General features: G+C 42.9%; 1 protein-coding gene across 4 annotated transcripts in view; it reads left to right on the top strand.

The window, feature by feature from the left end:
- The window catches only part of LOC134348367 (partitioning defective 3 homolog B-like), a 1,227,036-nt gene that overhangs the window by 1,138,270 nt on the left and 66,216 nt on the right, over positions 1-22,550 (top strand). For all 4 annotated transcript variants that reach the window (XM_063051617.1, XM_063051616.1, XM_063051618.1 and 1 more), the window contains one exon: positions 14,236-14,315. In XM_063051617.1, the coding sequence (XP_062907687.1) occupies positions 14,236-14,315 (80 nt within the window). The remainder of the gene's footprint in view (positions 1-14,235; positions 14,316-22,550) is intronic.

The raw sequence follows: 22,550 nt of genomic DNA, 5'->3' as shown, positions 1-22,550 counted from the left end.
AGAAAGTTTGTGAAACCTGGAGAATTTTCTCTATATCTGCATAAATATGAACTAAAAAGTGATCAGATCTTCACACAAGTATTAAAACCAGATAAAGAAGACCCAATTAAATACATATCACATTATACTTGTTCAATTATCTATTGTGAAAAATAATCGAATACTACATGTATTTGTTGGGAAACGTATGTGCACCACCAGGGTAATGCCTTCTTAAAAAGCTATTTGGAGTCAGGTGTTCCAATTGATGAGATGAGATTGAAGGCATGGGTTGTAGAGGTGCCCTGTCTCAAAAAAAAAAGACTGACGAGCCTTCTCAGAGAAAGACCTGTTAATGTGCACCATGCCATGATCAAAACAACTTTCAGAGGACCTCAGAAGAATTGTAGAGATACACGAAGCCGGAAAAGTCTACAAAAGCATTTCTAAAGATGTGAGTGTTCATCAGTCCACAGTAAGAGAATTGTCTACAAATGGAAGGGAACTCAGTACTATTGCTATCCTCCCTAGGAGTGGGTGTCTTGCAAAGGTCACACCAAGATGAACATGAATGCTGAAAGAGGTGAAAAAGAACCCCTGGGTAACAGCAAAAGACCTGCAGAAATCTCTAGAACTTGTTAAAGTCTCTGTTCATGTGCCACTATAAGAAAAACACTGAACAAGAATGGTGTTCGTGGAAAGATACCACGGAGGAAACCACTGCTCTCAAAAAAAAATTGCTGCACATATCAAGTTTGCAAAAGATTAGCTGGATGTTTTACAGTGCTTCTGGGACAATGTTCTGTGGACAGATGAGACAGGAGTTGAACTTTTTGGCAGAAATGCATATTGTTGTGTTTGGAGTAAAAAGGGCACTGCACACCAACACCAAAACCTCATCCCAACTGTGAAGCATGGCGGAAGGAACATCATGGTTTGGGGCTGTTTTTCTGCCTCAGGTCCAGGACGGCTTGCAATCGTTGAGGGAACAATGAATTCAAAATTGTATCAAGACATTTTGCAGAAGAATGTCAGAGTTACAGTCCATCACCTGAAGCTTATAGAAGTTGGATAATGCGACAAGACAGTGATCAGTAAGACAAGAGTAAATCAACAACAGAATGGTTTAAAAAGAAGAATATTGGTGTTTTGGAATGGCCAAGCCAAAGTCCTGACCTATATCCTGTAGAAATGTTGTAGAAGGACCTGAAGCAAGCAGTTCATGCAAGGAAGCCCACCAACATCCCAGAGTTGAAGCAGTTTTGTAAGGAGGGATGGCCTAAAATTCCTCCAAGCCGATGTACAGGACTGATCAATAGTTACCAAAAACATTTGGCTGAAGTTATTGCCGTACAAGTGGGTCAGACCAGTTACTGAAAGCAAGGGCTGACATACTTTTTCTAATACATGTAATATTGGATCACTTTCCTCAATAAATAAATGAAGAAGTATAATGTTTTTGTGTTATTTGTTTAATTGGGTTCTCTTTATCTAGTTTCAGGACTTATGTGAAGATCTGATCACACTTTAGTTCATAGTTATGTAGAAATAGAGAAAATCCGACAGGGTTGACAAACTGTCTAGCACCACTGCATAGGGAGGTTGTATTTGTGGATTCGTGGGCCATTCAGAAATCTGATGGTGGAGGGGAAGGAGCTATTCCTAAATCATTAAGTATGTGCCTTCAGGCTCCTGTATCTCCTCCCTGATGGTAACAATAAGAAGAAGGCATGTTCTGGATGATGGGAGTTCTTAATGATGGATGCTGCCTTTCGAGACGTTGCCTTTTGAAGATTTCCTTGATGGTAGGGAGGCTGGTGCCCATGATGGATCATTCACTCCACACTTCTGGCTGACCTGGTTAGCTTCTGCCTTCTCTTTATCACTCACATGGGAACTGTTGCCTCCCCAGCTTGGTACTTAACTGTCAACTGCTGTTCAAAATTAGCTGTGGTGTTGCTGCAGAACTGAACTCTGTTCTATTGTTTGTGGGACTGTTTGACTTTATCTGTCGCTCACAGTATTTGCTGCTCAGTGCTGTGCTGTAGCTTTGCTAGGGTTTTGGAGATCCCTTGGATGCCCTCTGTACTCTCCATGTGTTAATGCCTTGAATATAGTTGTAGGGTGTGGAATATGTTGGACCAGGACTTTTGATTAAGTACACTTCTGCCGTCATTAGAAGAGAGAACGTACAACAGTTCCGCACCAGAATAGACCCCTTCTGCTCATGACAGCTGTGCTGAACATAATGCCAAATTAAATTAAATCTCTTCTGCCTGTTCATGGTTCATAGAAACATAGAAAATCTACAGCACACTACAGGCCCTTCAGCCCACAAAGCTGTACCGAACATGTATGTACTTAGAAATTACCTAGGGTTGCCCATAGCCCCCTATTTTTCTAAGCTCCATGTACCTATCCAGAAGTCTCTTAAAAGACCCTATCATATCCACTTCCACCACTGTCGCTGGGAGCCCATTCCACACACTCACCACTCTCTGCGTAAAAAACTTACCCCTGACATCTCCTCTGTACCTACTTCCAAGCACCTTAAAACTGTGCCCTCTCATGTTAGCCATTTCAGCCCTGGGAAAAAGCCTCTGACTATCCACATGATCAATGCCTCTCATCAGCTTATACACATCTATCAGGTCACCTCTCATCCTATGTCGCTCCAAGGGAAAAAGGCAGAGTTCACTCAACCTATTCCCATAAGGCATGCTCCCCAATCCAGGCAACATCCTTGTAAATCTCCTCTGCACACTTTCTGTAGTTCATATCTCCCCATTTTATGCATATTCACATGTCTACCCAGCAGCCTTTTAAATGCCACCATTGCATCTGCTTCCACCAGCACCTCTGGCAGTGCGTTTATGATATGATTATGAAGACGCGTAGTCCTCTTTTATTGTCATTTAGTAATGCATGCATTAAGGAATGATACATTATTTCGTCCGGTGTGATATCACAAAACACAGGACAAACCAAGACTGAAAAAACTGACAAAACCACATAATTATAACATATAGTTACAAACAGTGTAACAATACCATAACTTGATGAAGAAGTCCATGAGCACAGTAAAGTTCAAAGTTTCTCAAATGTCCCACATCTCAGGCAGACGGGAGAAGGATGAAAAACTCTCCCTGCCATGCCGACCACAATCCGACTCTGAGTGATCCGAAAACTTCGAGCTCTGATCAGCTCTCCGACACCGAGTACTGAGCGCCATCTCTGTCCAAACGATTCGACCTCCTTCTCGGTCGCCAAAAGCAGGCAAGGCCGGGGATTTTGAGGCCTACCCTCCGAAAGATTCCCGACCATGCAGTAACGACAGCAGCGAACGGGCGTTTCAGAAATCTCCAGATGTTCCTCTGTCCACGGTCCCTGTTTAACAGATACGATATCATTTTTCACCAGAGGGCTGCGCACATGCAGGCGCGCCACCATCTTCTCCTCCTGCCACAATCTGTGTGAAGAAAGCTTTCCCCTGAAATGCATTTTCCCTCCTATTTGACATTCCTGTCCCGGGAAAAAGATTCTGACTGTCCACCCAGTCTGTGCCTCCCAAAATTAAGAAAAAACTTCCAGCAGGAAATGAATCATCCACTACGCTTGATGTTTTTCTGATAGCTTTTAAAGATGAGAATATGATTTATAGGGAAAGAGTGAAGTTTGAGATAAGAATTTACAAGCATGAGGGCCAGACAAACTGAGGTCATGGCTGCCAGTGATGGAATAATGAGCATTTAGTGAGAAGCAGAAGACGGAAAGAGCACAGAGTGTGATACAACATTGGAAAAGGTCACATTGGTTGATAAAGGTGAGATTATGGTTGATATTGAATATCAAAGCCAGAAGTTTTAGAGTTCGGGGCCTGATGGCCATAGCCCTGTGTCTCTGAGTCCTGGTGAGTCCACTGGGAAAGCTGAAGGCCTACTGTCTGCAAATCCGCAAGTCCACAGGAGGCTGGAGCTGGAGGGAGACAGCTTGACCTGGGCTTAGAGGACTATGTACAGTATGCAGGTTGGTGGGAGGGAGGATCAGGGCTTGTTTTGCTGTGGTTGCTATGTCACTTTTCGTATTTCTCATGTTTATGATTTGCTGTTCCACTGCGAAGTCTCGCCGAGGGATGCCTACTCTGAAGAAGTTTAAACCTTCTCTTTGACGGGAGTTCAGGGAAACCCTGTCTCACTGCTCCCCTTTTTATGATCTCTGTTACCCTCCAACTCTTCGAATAGGTACTCACCAAGTCTTGCTACCACAGCCAGGAACTTGACTTCACCTATCACCTTCTAGCTATCCTGCTTCCCCTTCCCTCCACCTTTTAATTCTGGCATCTTCCACTTTATTTCCAGTCCTGAAGAACAGTCTCGACCCAAAATGTCGACTGTCCATTTCCCTCCGTAGATGCTGCCTGATCTGCTGAGTTCCTCCAGCATTGTGTGTGTGCGTTTTGATTTGTCATGTGTGTTCTGCCGAACTTGGAGGGTATAGTTTGTTGGCGCAGGAATTTGTGGCAACATTTGCACCACTACCCCCCTCAAGTACATCCTTGGTTGTTGACACAAATGACACATTTCACTATACGTTTCCATGTACCTGTGATAAATAAATCTGAATCTGCATCTAAAGACCAGAATATGTCTGAAGTGGTGTAACTGATGATTGATTCTGGGGCAGCAGTTTTCAGAATTTGGAGCAAGAGGAAGATGAAGCATCAGATTGCCTATTAGAACATTGAATTAGGTATTTTGGTTTGGTAGTAATAGGAGATGAGTGGAAGGAAGGTACAGTAGGACAGAGGTAAATGTTAGAGGAAAATAAGGCAGAGTTAAATTTGGGGAATGAGAGGAGCTTTTTTTAATTGGCCGAGTTTTAAAGAATCAGAAAGCACTGATTGTATGGGTAGTAGAAGCACATTTGATAGTTTTTGTAAAAAAAATTAAATATTCAGGGTTTTTATAAAATAAGAAATATAGTAGGACAGTTTGAGGTGTTCTTTCAATGGAGTAGCTGGAGTACAAAATGTGCCACAGTCTTTTTAATGAAGAAAATATAGGTGCTTAACTCAGTCGAGATTTGAGTAGCATAGGGAGGTCCTAAATAACTCATGTAAGCTGAAACAAGAGATATGGAATGTGTGTTGGGGAGGAGTTTGAGATGAGCACTGAACACGATGATTTTAATTAACATTTCAATGTTTATCTAAAGGAAATAGAAGCTTGTCCTAGACTGAGTGTTGGTCAGCTAACTAATACATTGCAATACATACGAAATGCCAAAGAAACTCAACACATCAGACAGCATATGTGGAAAGAAATAAACAGATGATGGTTCGTACTGAGACCTGAGTTGCCTGATCTGTTGGGTTCCTCCAGCACATATATTAAGTGATACAGCATGGTTACAGGCCCTTCTGGCCCAACGAGCCCGCTCACCTAATTACACCCATGTGACCAATTAACCTACTAACCCGAATGTCTTTGGGAGGAAACTAGAGCACTCAGAGGACACCCATGCGGTCATGGGAAGCACATGCAAACTCCTTACAGACCATGGCAAGAATGGAACCCTGGTCATCAGAGCTGTAATACCATTACACTAACTGCTCCATCACTGTGCCATTCTGGATCTCCAGCATCCTTACAGTCACTTGTGTTCATGGTAATACTAGTGCATCTGATTTTGGTATTGATATGCGCAGAGAGGCAGTAATTTCAATTTCAGCTTTAATAATACTTAATAAAATTAGACTGTCAGTAGTAAGTTATGGAGTATTTTTTAATGGCAGTGTTTTTATTAGCATCTCAGGTGTAACGTTACTTTGCAGATTAGTTGCAGAGTAAACATTCCCTGCATTACTGCAACAGCATACTTATTTTCAACAGCTGAATGACAATGTTGAATTTTCCATTTACCACGCTTATCAATCTTCTTCGACTGTCAGTTTGGTGGAGCCGAATAGTCTGGGTTTACGCCAACTTGAAGCTGGCTTGGCCACCCCCACTCATTTCTGTGGTGCAGCCAGAAGATTTTCATACTACTGGTACAAACTGGTTTGCAGCCAGAAACCCCACACTGACCTCTGCTTTGGCAATCTGTCAGAGTCAATATAATTTATATCCACTCCATCCCGTCAATTTCTGAGATGGGTTGAGAATCCCAACCACCTGAGCCATTCAGTGCCTATCAGAAGTTCTTAAAACATAAATTTTAATGCTGTCTTCACTCAAACTAACTTTTCAAGCCCAATTTCACACAAGTATAGCAATATAATACTGTTCAGCTCGATCTCTTCCACAATCATCTTTGTGTCATATTCAATATCGTGGTGATATAATGATAAACATCTAAACAACATACAGCTTTCAATCAAGATTGCTTTTAAGTGTCTTACTCCTTCAATTCAGAATCCAATATTCAAGCTTGAGACAGGAACTATAAATCATTTACATGACTAAAGAAAACTAGATGTTGAAGTCTTTTACAAAGTAAATAAAAATTCTAGAGAATCTTTTAAATCTTTTTTACAGAAATTACACCTGGATGAGATCTTTATTCCTTGAAAGTTTTCTTATAAAAGCACATTCTGATTGACCCTACGGTCATGCAAAAGGCAGGTATTATTTGCATATCTTTTACCTCATTTTATTCACAGTACACTCTTCTTATCAACCTTTCCCAACATTTTATTCTGCCCTTTGAAATGTGAATTTCCTCTCCCCCTTGCATCTTCTGTATTTTTGCCAGGAATTTCCCTACCAGTGTTGAAGAGCACTTTCCCTGCATCTACTCCACCTAACACACAGACATATCCTTTGTCTTTCCCTTCCTACCGCCACCATCCCTTTGCACAAGTATAATGGAGCTGAAGGGAGGACATTAGAAATTGGAGACCCATCTCTCTCCTGAATGTGGACTACAAAATCCTGTCCAAGGCTATCGCCAACAGGGTCAAGTCTGCTCTGGGACAGGTGATCCACCCGGACCAAACCTGTGCTGTAGCAGGCAGGAAGATCTCAGACAGCCTCACACTGCTGAGGGACACCATTGCCTACGTGCAGGACAGGGGGGTGGACGCCTGCCTGGTCAGCTTGGACCAGGAGAAAGCCTTCGACAGGATATCGCACACGTACATGGCGGATGTGCTCTCCAAAATGGAATTTGGGGAGGGAATCCGGAATTGGATTAGACTGCTCTTTACAGACATCCATAGTGCAGTGCAGGTCAACGGGTGAGAAACAGACAGCTTCCCCATCAGGTCTGGAGTCAGGCAGGGCTATCCCTTCTCCCCTGTCTTGTTCGTGTGCTGCATAGAGCCCTTTGCGGAAGCCATCAGGAGGGATGAGGGCATAAGAGGGGTGACGCTGCTAGGCAGTGGAGGGACCCAAGTGAAAACCTCCCTGTACATGGACGACGTCACCGTCTTCTGCTCTGATCCGAGGTCAGTTTGCAGGTTGATTGGCACCTGCGAACAGTTCGAGCTAGCGTCGGGGGCCAGGGTCAACCACACGAAGAGCGAAGCCATGCTCTTCGGCAACTGGCCCAACCGATCCAGCGTCCCCTTCACCATCAGGTCTGACCACGTGAAGGTGTTGGGGATCTGGTTCGGAGGGGCTGAGGCGTGCAACAAGAACTGGCAGGAGCGGACTGCCAAGGTGAAACAGAAACTGGGACTGTGGGGAGGGCGCTCCCTGTCGATAACGGGCAAGAACCTGGTCATCAGGTGTGAGGTGCTCTCAGGGCTGCTGTACTTGGCGCAGGTCTGGCCCGTCCCCCGCTCCTACAGCTCGGAAATCACCCGGGCAGTCTTCAGATTCGTCTGGGGATCCAAGATGGAGCGGGTGAGACGGACCATCATGCACAAGTCCCTGGACAACGGGGGCAAGAACGTCCTCAATGTCGCCCTCACCCTGATGGCCAGCTTCGTATGTGGCTGCATCAGGTTGTGTGTAGAGCCCAGGTATGTGGGCACCAAGTACCACTATGTGCCCAGGTTCTACCTGTCGCCCTGGCTACGAAGGGTCTGGCCCCACTCCCCCGCAACGCCCCAGTCAGCTGGTCGTTGCCGACATACCTGTCCTACATAGCAAAGTTCTTCCAGGAGAACGCCTTTGACCACAGGGCCATCAGGAAGTGGTCAGCACGTAGTGTCCTGCAGGCACTGCAGGAGAAGGACGTGATGGACACAGTGGGGTGGTTCCCTGAGCAGACTGTCCAGTTCATCTGGCAAAATGCCTCATCGCCAGATCTCACCAACAGGCACCAAGACCTCGCCTGGCTGGCGGTGAGAGGGGCCCTCCCAGTCAGAGCCCTCCTGTACACCCGGAACGTCGTCTCCGCACCCCACTGCCCACGGGAGGACTGCAGTGAGGAGGAGTCTGTGACCCACCTCTTTGCACACTGCCAGTTCGCAAAGAGGGTGTGGAGGAGGATGGATGGGTTAGTGTCACGTTTCATCCCCAGCAGCTGCGTAACAGAGGACTCTCTGATCTACGGGCTGTTCCCGGGGACGCACACGGAGACCAACATCCGGTGCTGCTGGCAGATCATCAACTCGGTGAAAGACGCTCTTTGGTCGGCCCGAAACTTGATGATCTACCAGCACATGGAGATGTCTGTGGGAGAATGCTGCCGACTGGCACATTCTCGGCTGCAGGAGTACGTGCTGAGGGACGCACTGAAACTCGGTGCAGCCACCGCAAGGGCCCGGTGGGGAAGGACCACAGTATAGGTTTCTCCACCCGTGGGAGTGGGAGGGGTCGGTGGGCGGGATACCCCTCAACAATGATATGGTAAGCTGAACTACTGGAGTGCCACGTGGGTGGCTATAAATACGGATATGTACTGAGTATAATGGAAACGTATGTAAAGGATGAAAAGTTATTGAATGGTTTATTGTATATATTTATTTTTGAATAAAGTATATTTTGAAATAAAAAAAAAGTATAATGGAGCTAAAACTGCTGGGAAGCCTTTGTGGCCAAGTGACATGGCCAGCAGAGCTGCTGCCTCCCAGCTTCATCATTCCAGGTTCAATCCTGAACTCTGGTGCTGTCACCTTAGCTCTGCGCTCAAGATCCCCAAGGTGTGCAGGTCGGTAGATTAATGGCCGCTGTAAATTGAGGCGGCACAGTAGTTAGTGGTTAGCGCAGGCCTTCACACTGCCAGCTGCATAAGGTTGGGGTTCGATTCCCGATGCTGTCTGTGTTTGTGTGGGTTTCCCCCAGGTGTCCCAGTTTCCCCCAGCACTCCAGAGACGTACGGTTAGAGTTAGTGAGTTGTGGGCAGGCGATGCATTTTGAGGTCATTGGTGGTCAGCGTGAAGGGCCTTTTTCTGTGTGCATGAATCTGTAGTAAGTGAGGCAGCATCTGTGGAAAGAGAAACAGTATTGTTGGCACCTCTCAAGCTAGCAATCTGTACCACTTGGAAGGTCACAAGCATCAGGTATACGGGAGCAACATCACCATGTTACACACGATTTCAAGTTATTCGTATATCAGCATTCCTTCATTATCCCACTGTTGCAGAACTGGACAACAGCATCGTGGCAATACTTTAGCCATAAACAACACAAAACAGACGCTCACCATCACAATCTGGAGCTGGGCTTACACTCTTCACCACAGAAGAGCTACCGAGAAAGCCACAACTAAGACATGACAAAGTCATGCCTAATATATACCAATAAAATACATGTATGTTAACAAGACCACTCTATGTATGTAAAGGAAGAGGCAGTGATTACGGGCCATTTTCTTCCACCTCAAATCATTTTCTCTGCCTGTTAATAAGGACTGTTTGTGCACTGCTCCAGTTCTCACCTGCTTCTGGATCAGTGCCCAATCCAATCGCTGGAATACTTGCATTAATGCATGAAAACTGCATGCTTGCAAGTGCATGAAGGCTGCTTGTTTGCCACTAGGCATGTGGAATCTTTGTCAGTGAAAATATTTGTGTTTTGCATTGACACATGATTGCCTGACTGACAGTGAAATGGCAAAACAATTCAAATTCTTTTGTACCACTCAAGCTGTGTTGTCAATTTTTCCCCTTAAACAGAATGAAAAGAAACAAGAAACTCCTAGCCCTACTGAGTGAGGTCATATCAAATTTGAATTTTAAAATAATATTCTGAGAATATCTGTAGGTGAATTGAAACAAATTCTTTCAGAAAGGTAATTACTCAATTGAGTGGGTGATGGATGGCATGAAGAGGGAAGTATATTTTTCTTGGCATTTTGTTCCTCCTTATCATGCCTGGTTGCATAAATTTCAAAGATGACATTTCTCAGATGAGGCATTTTACTAAAGCCCAGTCAGCTGTCAGAAGTAAGTTCAGACAATCCTACACCAATACCCCTTATGCATTTCTGACATATGTATCCCTCAGTCAATCCCATCAAAAACGGATCATTATATAATGCTGTTTGTAGGACGCACACATGTGAAACTTTGGCTGCAATCCTTTTTCACTGAAAAATACTTTAATGATTGGAAAGCCCTTTGGAGAGTTTTGAGATCACAAAAAGTTTCTTTCTCCCTACCTCTCCATCTATCTTAAAAAGTTTTCTGAAACTTTGCTTTTGGCCTTCCTGCCACCTTCTTCTTGCTTGGTGTCCATTTAGTGTTGTCTTACCTATGAAGAACTATGGGAGATCCATCTGGATGTAATAGTGCAGCACTAATACAAGCTGACGGGTAGGAGCAACCAAAAATGTTGCAGCCTGTGCACGCAAATTTATCTGAGAAGCTATTAGAGCAATATGAGTAACTGCCCCTAAAGTACTGCCACTGTTATTAACTAATCCTTTTTTTTAACTATACAGTTATGGAAGTCTTAACCACTTGAAGTAACTTTGAAATAATTGTGCCCATTCAATGAAAACAGAATAGCAAAGGTCTTGACTAACTCTTACAGATTTGCCCAGTAAAGTTTCATTCCACAGTCCTTATTAATTTGACAGGCAACCTAAGTATGACTGCATACAATGTGATCATAGAATTGTAAGGTGCAGAAACAGGTCCTTTGGCCAATCAGGTTCATGCTGACCATTTTGCCCAACTATATTAATTATTACTACCCACCATGCTACAATAACAGTTTTAAAGTTTTCATACAAAAACTAACAAGCTAAACTGAAACCTACTACTTTTTAAATTATAAATACTGTAATCAAATCAATGCATCTGACTCTTCAGTTTAAAGTCTCCACTTCATTTCTCGGTAAATTATGTTTCTCCTAATATGTTTTGTCTGCAGGCTTGGGTGAATTTTGTTGTAACACTAACTCTATAGAGCTGCTTGGAACATAAATCCTGTCTACCTCACCATCAAGATTCATCCGATTTATGTTTTAAAAAAAACACTCTGCATGCCAACAGGGCTTGATGTTAGTGTGAATCTTCGAAATCGCAATTGGTAATATACAAGCGTCAAGCAGGGTTTGTGGGTTATCTGTAGGGAGTTTCCTTCTTATTACTAACTCTTCACTTAAAATAAGTGTGCGAGGGAGCCTTCAGTCAGCAGTAGGAAAACAACTGTCTCATTTCAGCTAGCCACTCTTTTATCATAAGATCAAAAGACATGGGAGCTGAATTAGAGTATTCCACCTATCTAGTCTGCTCCAACATTCATTCATTCATCTTCCTTCTCAAACCCATTCTCCTGCCTTCTCTAACATTTCACATTCTTACTAATCAAGATCCTATCAACTTCCATTTTAAATATACCCAGTGATTATACCACAGCCATATTTGGCAATGAATTCCACAGATTCATCGCCCTCTAGCTGAAGTAATTTCTCCTCATCTCTGTTCTACAGGGACATCCTAGACTCTCCCACAATTGGAAACATCTTCTGCATATCCCCTTTATCTAGGCCTTTCAATATTTGTTACAATCTGTTTCAGTGAGGTCCCACTCATTCTTCTGAACTCCAGCAAGTACAGGTGCAGAACCATCAAATGCTCCTCGTACATTAATCCTTTTATTTTTGGGATCATTCTCGGAAAATTCTTCTGGACCCTCTCCTAGGTCAACATATCGCTTCTTAGATATGGGGCCCAAATCTGGTTACAGTATTCCAAATGTGGTCTGACCACCACCTTATGAAGTCTCAGCATTACATCCTTTCATTTATATCTAGTCCTCTCAAAATGAATGCTAATATTGCACTTGCCTTTCTGACTACTGTCAGAACCTGCAAAATAACCTTTAGGAAATCCTGCACTAGGGCTTCCACGTCCCTTTGCATATCCGATTTCTGAATTTGCTCCCATTTAGAAAATAGTATTCCTTCTATCGATGTTCATGACTGGTGTACTTCCTTATGCTGTATTCCATCTGCTACTTCTTTGTCCATTCTCCAAATCTGTCCAAGTCCTTTTGCAGAATCCCTGCTTCCTCAACACTACCTGCCCCTCCACCCATTTTTGTATCATCTGCAAACTTTTTAGTCTGCAATTTATTTGTCCCCGTTATGACCTCCAGCATTATTTTCCAGCGATCTGACATCCATGAAATCCTATCTGTTACTCTTTATATATCTGAGAAGAACTTTTGGTATCCTCTTTTATATTATTGGCCAGCTTAACCAGCTTCATCTTCTCTCACCTTAATTGCTCTTTTAGTTTCCTTCTGCTGGTTTTCAAAAGCTTCCCAATCCTCTAGCTTCCCTCTAATTTTTGCTGTATTTTACACTCTCTCCTTTATGCTGTCTTTGATTTCGTTTATCAGGTCAGTTGCCTCATCCTCCCTTTGGAATGTTTCTTTTTTTTTGAGGTGAACCGATCCTATATCTTACAAATTACTCCCAGAAACTCCAGCCATTGCTGTTGGACTGTCATCCCTTCTCACGTCTCCTTCCAATAAACTCTGGCCAGCTCCTCTCTCATGCCTCTGTAGTTACCTTTACTCAACGGTAATAACAATACATCTGATTTTAGCTTCGGTCTCTCAAACTGCAGGGTGAATTCTATCTTATTATGATCACAGTTTCCAAAGGGTTCCTTTACCATAAGCTTCCTAATCAAACCTGGTTCATTGCACAACACCCAATCCAGAATTGAGCTGAGCCTGCTGGTACCTATGATACAAATGATTTAATGTGTTGTCCATTTTATATTTTTTGGTAGGATTGAGGAAAGAATAAGGTTATCACAATTCCAGGTGTATTTATAGTCACTGGAACAAATTAGTTTACCAACTCTTCAATCATCTGTTGATGGATGAATAAGATGTTGATCCCAGGTCAAATGAAAATTTTCAGATTGGTGTTATCATTTATAAGACCAGAGTGAATTGGGATGCTTATTGGTCATGTTCTCCAATCAAATGGTGAAATAGGCTCGAGGGGCTGATTGGCCTCCTCTATTCTCTTATTCCTCCTGTACTGTCACATTTGGTTGATGGTGTCGTAATCTATTTAATCTTGATTCAACAAGAGCAGAATATAAGTACCATTTCAAATAGATTATTGTTGGATCAATTGGATGGTCGAAATGCAGCCAAAATCATATTGTTTTTAACTACTACTACGTCGGCTCAGGCCTAGGGGGCCGGTGTCAGGCAATTGTTTTTAAGGTGTGTATATTTTTGTTCATCGTTGACTATAATATTTGTAACATATTGTTTGTTATAAAGATGTAAATTTGGCAAAATTAACATCAGTGAATCTTGTGTTGTAAGTTGGCTACTTGCAATCTACTCCCAAATTTTCCTCCGAGATCATTTCTTCTTCTTAGGCCCATCACCTGTACTGGGACATAGGCCACCAACAGCAGCTCGCCAGAGTCCTCTGTCCTGGGCTGAATGTTGATCAACCCCGAGGCTTTCACTTTCACCACACGACTTCTAGGCAAAGATCCTTCCTCTCCCAGGGATGAGGACTTTGGAGCTTCTGTTGGTGTTTCTGTAGCACTGTTTTTACAGGATGGGGTTGCTAGCCCATTGTCAACTCTCCTTTGTCCACAGCCTGGCTTGGGACCGTCCATGGCGGAGTTCATTGTTCAAATACAATGCAAACGTGCAAATATGATGGGCTGCTCACTGTTAACTGAATTTGCTTAGATAACAGGCTGATGCTTTGGCTGCTTAGATTGGTCAATTGAATTAGTTTAAATCGACAAGTTGATTGATTTATTTGGTAGGACATTTACCCTGTATTCACGCTACACCTGATTAGACTAACTGGTGCTATGTCCATGCTACAACCTTGTGATGTCATTAATGACTATTAAATTTTTCACAGGTTCAAGTTCCGGTGAAAGGACCAAATGGCCGACCAGGATTTGAAGAGCTGGATCACCAGTACTCCTCCACATTACCAAGGTATGAAAATCTCCAGCATTGTCCCTTTTGTTGGGCAAATCCAGAGTAAGTGACACAAAGATCCATCAAGGATCAATTTTATTTGCCATATGCATTTCCATGCATTAGGAATTTGATGTAGTTTTTCAGTCAGGGTGCGACATTTAAAAAGAACAAATAATTATATAAAAATAAAGAATTATATATAAATTTTAAAAAACTAATCAAGTTAGATATTAAAGGATGGATATGGAATAAACTGTGCATAAATAAATAAATGCCACCATGTATTTATAATGTCAACAGTTTTATAATAAGTGGTTTAAAGTGTCTTCAGTGTCTGGGGTAATAAATAGAGGGGGTGAGGGTGGGGGCTAACTAATGGTTGATCAGATCTGGGGAAAGAAACTTCTAAGATGGCATGAAGGTTTTGTTTTAATTGCCCTATACAGCTTGCAGCTTGCAGGGTGGGTATTATCTGAAATTATTTTTTTCTTGCTCCCTTTCTTGTCCAGAACACATAAAAGTCCTGCAGTGATGGTAGACTGCAGCCAATGACCATGACCTGAAAAAAGTCATTTGCTCCTTTAAGTCTATAAAGTATACAGTGGGTACCATCCCACCATTTACTGCTATTGAGTCTGCTAAGCAAGGAATTTTTAATATACGTTATATATTTAAATAAATCAAAATTATTAAACCTCATTCTGCATGATTTACAAGGAATACAAGAAAACTTACAAGGATGTTGCTGGGACTTGAGGACCTGAGTTATAGGGAAAGGTTGAATAGATGAGGACTTTCAGATGAGTGTAAGAGAATGAGAGGAGATTTGACAGAGGTATACAAAATTATGAGGGGTATAGATTGGGTAAATGCAAGCAGGCGTTTTCCACTGATGTTGGTTGAGACTAGAACTAGAGGTTATAGGTTAAGGGTGAGAGGTAAAATATTTAAAAGGACCCTGAGGAGGAACTTCTTCACTCAGAGGGAGCAAATTGGGAACGGTTGGCCAGTGGAAGTAGTGGATGCAAGTCTGATTGCAATATTTAAGAGAATTTTGGAAAAGTACATGGATGGGAGGGGTATAAAGCACTGTGATTCAAGCATGGGTCAATGGAACTAGGCACAATAATACTTTGGCATGGACTAGATGGGCCAAGGGGACGGTTAATATGCTGTAGTGTTCTATGCAACACACACAAAAAGGGAAAGATGTGCTTGGTGGTGGGATCATCCTGTTGGAGATGGCGGAAGTTGCGGAGAATCTTGTCCTCTTGCTTCTGTAGTGCTCAATGTCTCTATTTCCTTTGATTGATTGCTTTCTTTGGTGTGATACTCCAAGGAGCCCTGTGAAACAGGAGAGTTTCTTCAGTCTCTATTTAAAGTCCTCAGCCAGTCCCTAAGCAGTATTTCATCCAGCTGTTATTTAGTGAACCATTAATTGTCCTTGCACTGCTCTGGTGTATGAGAAAATTCCTTCAAATCATCATTTGTAAACATCTAGTACTGCATGGGTGGGGGGTCTAAACTAGAGTTGCAGTGGGATGGGAACCAAAGAGCCAGACAAATAGCAGAATGCTTATGGAGACATGTTGTTAAGCCTGCATACGAAGTCAAGAGTCAAAAGGTTGAGCGTGGTGGGACTAATATTCTGAGCTCTGTATATTTCAATACAAGAAATATTGAACGAAAGGCAGATGGGCTTAGGGCTTGGATCAGCACGTGGAATTCAGATATTGTGGTCATTAGTGAGACTTGGTTGCAGGAGGGGCAGCACTGGCACCACACTGTTCGGGATTCTGTTGTTTTAGACGCCATGGAGCGGGTAGGATTAAAGGGGAAGGGGTGGTGTTACTAGTCAGGGAAAATGTCGCAGCAGTACTTAGACAGGACAGATTAGAGAGTTCGTCTACTGTGGTTTTATGAGTAGAATTCAGGAATAAGAAAGGTATGACTACATCAATGGGATTATATGAAAGACCATCCAACACTCTGCAGAATTTAGAGGAACAAATTTGTAGAGAGATCACAGACTGTTGCAAAAAACATAAGGTTGTGATAGTAGGTGATTTTAACTTTGGACCATAAGACCATCAGATATAGGATCAGAATTAGGCCATTTGGCCCATCGAGACTGCTCTGCTATTTCATCATGGCCGATCCATTTCCTTTTCAGCCCCAATCTCCTGACTTCTCCTCATGCCCTGACTAATTAAGAATCTATCAACCTCTGCCTTAAATATACCCAATGAATTGGCCTCTACAGTTGCCTGTGGCAAAGGGAATTCCACAAATTCATCATTCTCTGGCTAAAGAAATTCCTCCTCATCTCCATTCTAAATGGATGTCCCTCTATTCTGAGGCTGTCTCCTCTGGTCATTGACTCTCACACCACAGGAAATATCCTCTCCACATCCACTCTATCAAGGCTTTTCAACATTCAATAGGTTTCAATGAGATTCCCCACTCATTCTTCTGAATTCCATTGAGTAGAGGCCCAGAGTCATCAAACACTCCTCATATGATGAGCCTTTCAATTCCAGAAATATTGTCTTGAACCTCCTTTGAACCCTCTCCAATGTCAGCACATTCTTTCTTCGATAAGGAGCCCAAAATTGCTCACCATACTCCAATTGAGGCTTCACCTGTGCCTTATAAAGCCTCAGCATTACATCCTTGCTTTTATATTCCAGTCCACTTGAAATGAAAGCTACCATCGCATTTGCCTTCCTCTCCACCAACTCAAACTACCAACTAAACTTTAGGGAATCATGCATGAGGATTCTTAGTCCCTTTGCACCTCAGATTTTTGAATTTCCTCTCCATTTAGAAAATAGTCTACACTTTTATTTTTTCTTCCAAAGTGCATGACCATACATTTCCCTACACTGTTTTACTTCTGCCACTTCTTTGCCCATTCTCTTAATCTGTCTTAAGTTCTTCTGCAGCCTCTCTGCTGCCTCAACACTATCTGCCCTTCCACCTATATTTGTATATTGTCCACAAACTTAGCCAAAAGCTATTAATTGTATCATCCAAATCATTGACATATAATGTAAAAAAAAGCAGTCCCAACACGGATCCCTGTGGAACACCACAAGTCACTGTCAGCCAGACAGAAAAGACTCCCTTTATTTTCACTCTCTGCTTCCTGTCAATCAGCCAATGTTCTATCCATGCTAGTACCTTCCTGTAATACCATGGGCTCTTAACTTGATGAACAGCTTCATGTGTGGCATCTTGTCAAAGGCCTTCTGAAAATCTAAGTACATAACATCCACCAATTCTCCTTTGTCTATCCTGCTTGTTATTTCTTCAAAGAATTCCAACAGATTTGTCAGGCAAGATTTTCCCTGAAGGAAACCATGCTGATTCTGGCCTATTTTATCATGTGCTTCCAAAATTAAAATCAACTGCAACATCTTTCCAACCACTGAGGTCAGACTAATAAGGATATAATTTCCTTTCTTCTGCCGGTCTTCCTTCTTGAAGAGTAGGGTGACATCTGCAATTTTCCAGTCCTCCAGAATCCATTGATTGTTGAAAGATCATTAGAAATGCCTCTATAATCTCCTTAGCCACCTCTTACAGAATCTTGGGGTGTAGACCCTCTGGACCATGTGAGACCTCTAACTTCAGACCTTTTAGTTTCCCAAGCACCTTCTCCCCAATAATGGCAACTTTGCACACTTCTGCCCCCGACACGCTCAACCTTCCAGCATCCTTCAGTGAAGATTGATGGAAAATACTTATTCAGTTTGACTGCCAACTCCTTGTCCCCCATTACTACCTCTCCAGCATTATTTTCCAGTGGTCCAATATCTACTCTCACCTCTCTTTTACATTTTATATATCTGAAGTAACTTTTAGTATCCTCATTAATATTCTTGGCTAGCTTATCTTCATATTCCATCATTCTCTTCTGTATGACTTTTTTAGTTGCCTTCTTTTGCCATTTTAAAAGCTTCCCGATCCTGTAAACTCCCACTAATTTTCATTCCATTACACACCTTCTCTTTGGCTTTGACATATCTTGTCAGCCACAGCTGCGTCGTCTCGCCTTGAGAATATTTATTCTTCTTTGGAATGTATATACCCTATGCTTCCAAATTGGTGCCAGAAACTCCAGCCATTGTTGCTCTGCTGTCATCCCTGCTATTGTTCCCTTCCAATCAACTTTGACCAGCTCCTCGCTCATGCCTCTGGAATTCCCTTTACTCCACTGTAATACTGATACATCTGACTTTAGCTTCTCTGTTTCAAATTTCAGGTTGAATTCTGTCAAATTATCATCACTCCTTCCCGAAGGTTCCTTAATCTTAAACTCTCTAATCAATACTGGTTCATTGCACAACACCCAATCCAGAATTGCTGACCCCCTAGTGGGCTCAACTACGAGCTGCTCTAAAAAGCCATCTGATAGGCATTCTACAAATTACCTCCCTTGGGACCCAGCACCAACCTGATTTTCCCAATCTATCTGCATATTGAAATCCCCCATGGCTTCATATCATTGCCCTTTCAGCATGCATTTTCTATCTCCCGTTGTAATTTGTACCACTTCTTTGCTACTGTTTGAAGGCCTGTATACAATTCCCATTAGGGTCTTTTTACCCTTGCAGTGCCTTAGCTCTATCCACAAGGATTCTACACCTTCCAATCCCATGTCACCTCTTTCTAATGATTTGATTTAATTTTTCAGCAGCAGACCCACTCCACCCCTCTGCCTACTTGCCTGTCCTTCGATACAATGTATATTCTTGGTCATTAAGATCTAACGATAATCTTCTTTCAGCCACAACTCAGTGATGCCCACAACATCATACATACCAATCTGTAACTGTGTTACAAATTCATCTACCTTATTTCGTATACTGTGTGCATTCAAACATAACACTTTCAGTCCTGTATTCATCACCCTTTTCGATTTTGTCCTTCTTTTACATTGCAACTCATCATGTTGACTGCAATTTTGCACAATCGTCAGCCTCTCCTTGCTAGCAGTCTCAATACACACTGACTCTGTAAACCAACTACCCCATCCTTAGCCCTATCACTCCAGTCCTCAACCCCCATGCCAAATTAGTTTAAACCCTCCTGAACAGCTCTAGCAAACCTACCTGCAAAGATATTGGCTCCCTTCATGTTCAGGTGTAACCCGTCCCTTTTGTAAGGTCGTACCTTCCCCTGAAGAGATCCCAGTGATTCTGAAATCTGTACCTCTGCCCTCTGCACCAGTTCCTCAGTCATGCCTTCACCTGCCAAATCATCCTATTCTTACCCTCACTGGCGTGTGGCACAGGCAGCAATTTAGAGATTATTACCCCGAAGGACCTGCTTTTCAGCTTTCTACCTAGCTCCCTAAAACCCATCTTCAAAACCTCCTCACCTTTCCTACCTATGTTATTGAAGCCAATAAGTGCCAAGACTTCTGGCTGCTCACTCTCCCCCTTTAGAATGCCATGGACCCGATCCAAGACAACCCCGACCCTGCATCTGGGAGGCAACGTACCATCTGGGCGTCTGTATCGTGTCCACAGAATCTCATCTCTATTCCTCTGACTATGGAATTTCCTATCATTACAGCAGTCCACTTCACCCCTTGCCATTTCTGAGCCATTGCCAGACTCTGTGCTAGAGACTTTTCCTTTATTAGGTTGTACTCCTCAACAGTATCCACAGTGGTATACGTATTATTGAGGGGGACAGCCACAGTGGCACTAGCTGCCCATTTCTGTTCCTCCTTCTGATAGCCATCCAGTTACCTGCCTCCTGCAGTCGAGGTGTGACTACCTCCCTGTAGCTCCTATCTGTCACTTCCTCAGTCTCCTGTTTTACCGGAAAGTTGCCGAGCTGCTCCTCCAGTTGCTTAAGCCAGTCGCTGAGGAGCTGCAGCTCGGTGCACTTGGTGCAGACGTGTTTATCCGGGAAGCTGAAAGTCACCCAGAATTCCCACATCTCACACACAGAACAGCACACAGCCCCGAGATCCATTCTCTACACTAACTGTACCCTCACAGGTGAGGAATGAAGAATCAAGACGATGAAGAAGATTCTTATCTTACACAAGGCTGATCTCGCCGAAGCCTGATGAGTCAAAGCCACTCCAACGTTTCCCACTTACACAATGGCCACTCTGCTTGCTCCTGCCTTATTTTTATTCGTCCTTTCTAATGAATCCTATTCACTGATTGGGTGCATTCCAACTCTGAAACTGCCGTGAAGCGCTACCCTTTCTAATCTTCAGCCACTGACATAAGTGAAACTGCTGCTTCTTCTCGTGCTTCCGCTCGCTGACGGGGCACGGTCCAATTCTTTCCACATATTGACTGGGGCTCCCATACTGTAGAAGGGCTGGATGGGAAAGAGTTTGTAAAATATATTCAGGAAAGTTTCCTTAATCAGTACATAGAAGTCTCAACTAGTGAGAGTATGATACTAGGTTTCCTGTTAGGAAAAGAGACAGCGACAGAAGTTCGTGTAAGGGAATACTTTGCATCTTGTGATGAAAATGCCTTTAGTTTCAGGGTAATTATAGAAAATGATAGGTCTGGCCCTTGGTTTGAGATTCTAAATTAGAGAAAGGGCAATTTTGATGGTATCAGAAAGGATCTGGCAAGCGGGATTGGGACAGGTTGTTTTCTGACAAAGGTGTACTTGGTAAGTGAGAGGCCTTCAAAAGTGAAATTTTGAAAGTATAGAATTTTTATATTCCTGTCAGAATGAAAGGCAAGGATGACAAGTTTAGAGAACTTAGGGTTTTGAGAGATATTGAGGCCCTTGTTAAGAAAAAGAAGGAGGTACAAAATAGGTCTAAGTAGGTAGGAATAAATGCAGTACTCGAGGAGGATAAGAAATGCAAGGGAACACTTAAGGAGGAAGTCAGGAGGGCTAAAGAAGGCATGAGGTTGCTCCAGCAGACATAGTGAAGGAAAATCATAGGAACTTCTGCAGATATGTGAAGAGCAAAAGGATATCAAGGACTAAATTGGTACTCTGGAGATCAGCGTGGTAATCTATGCTTGGAGCCAAGGAGATGGGGAAGATCTTAAATGGATTTTTTACTCAGGAGATGGACACAGAGTCTATAAAAGTGAGACAAGCAAAAGCAAAGTCATAGACCCTATACAGATTACAGAGAAGGAGGTGTTTGTTGACCTGAGGCAAATTAGGGTGGATAAATCCCCAGGACCTGAAAAGGTGTTCCCTTGGACACTGTGGGGGCTAGTGCAGAAACCGCAGGAACCCGAGCAGAGATATTTAAAAGCAACACACACATAATGCTGGAGGAATGCCAGGCTGATATTTAAATTATGCTTAGATATTTAAAATAGCCTTAGCCGTGGGAGCCTGATACCAGTAGGCTGGTGATCTGACATCAGTAGTGGGAAAGTTATTGGAAGGTATTCCAAGGGACTGGTTAGAGATAGTCAACATGGTTTTGTGTGTGATAGGTTGTGTGTAACCAAACTTGTAGAGTTTTTCAAGGAAGTAACCAGGAAAGCTGATGAAAGCAAGACAGTGGATGTTGTCTGTATGGACTTTAGCAAGGCCTTTGACAATGTTCTTAATGGGAAGTTGGTCAAGAAGGTTCAGTTGTTTGATATTCAAGATGAGGTAGAAAATTGGATTAGACATTGGCTCTGTGGGAGAAGGCAGTGAGTGATACTAGATGGTTGTCTCTCTGACTGTAGACCTGTGATTAATGGTGTGTCATAGGGATCAGTACTGAGTCCTTTATTGTTTGTTATTTATATCAATGATGTGATAAACTGGATCAGCAAATTTGTGGATGACACCAACACTGGGGGTTCTAAAGCACAGCAAAGAAGACTATCAGAGCTTGCAACAGGATCTTCCCCAGCTTGGAAAATGGGCTGAAAAATGGCAGATGGATCTTAATGCGGACAAGTGTGAAGTGTTTTTCTTTGGGAGGACCAATAAGAGTAGGTCTTACAAGGTGAGTAGGGTACTGAGGAGGGCGGTAGAGCAGAGGCATCTGGGAGTACAGGTCTGCAGTCCCTTGAAAGTGGTGTCACAGGTAGATAGGCTCATAAAGAAAGCTTGTGGCACATTGGCCGTCGTAAATCAAAGAATTGAGTTCAGGAGATGGAATGTTGGACGTTGGTGAGGCCTAATTTGGAGTATTATGTGCAGTTTTGGTTACCTGCCTACAGGAAAAATATAAATAATGTTGAAAGAGTACAGAGAAAAGTTACAGGGATGTTCCTGGGACTTGAGGACCTGAGTTAT

Source organism: Mobula hypostoma, chromosome 6 (assembly GCF_963921235.1).
Source record: "Mobula hypostoma chromosome 6, sMobHyp1.1, whole genome shotgun sequence".
Classification (NCBI taxonomy): Eukaryota; Metazoa; Chordata; class Chondrichthyes; order Myliobatiformes; family Myliobatidae; genus Mobula; species Mobula hypostoma.
This window is presented reverse-complemented; position numbering and strand designations above follow the sequence as displayed.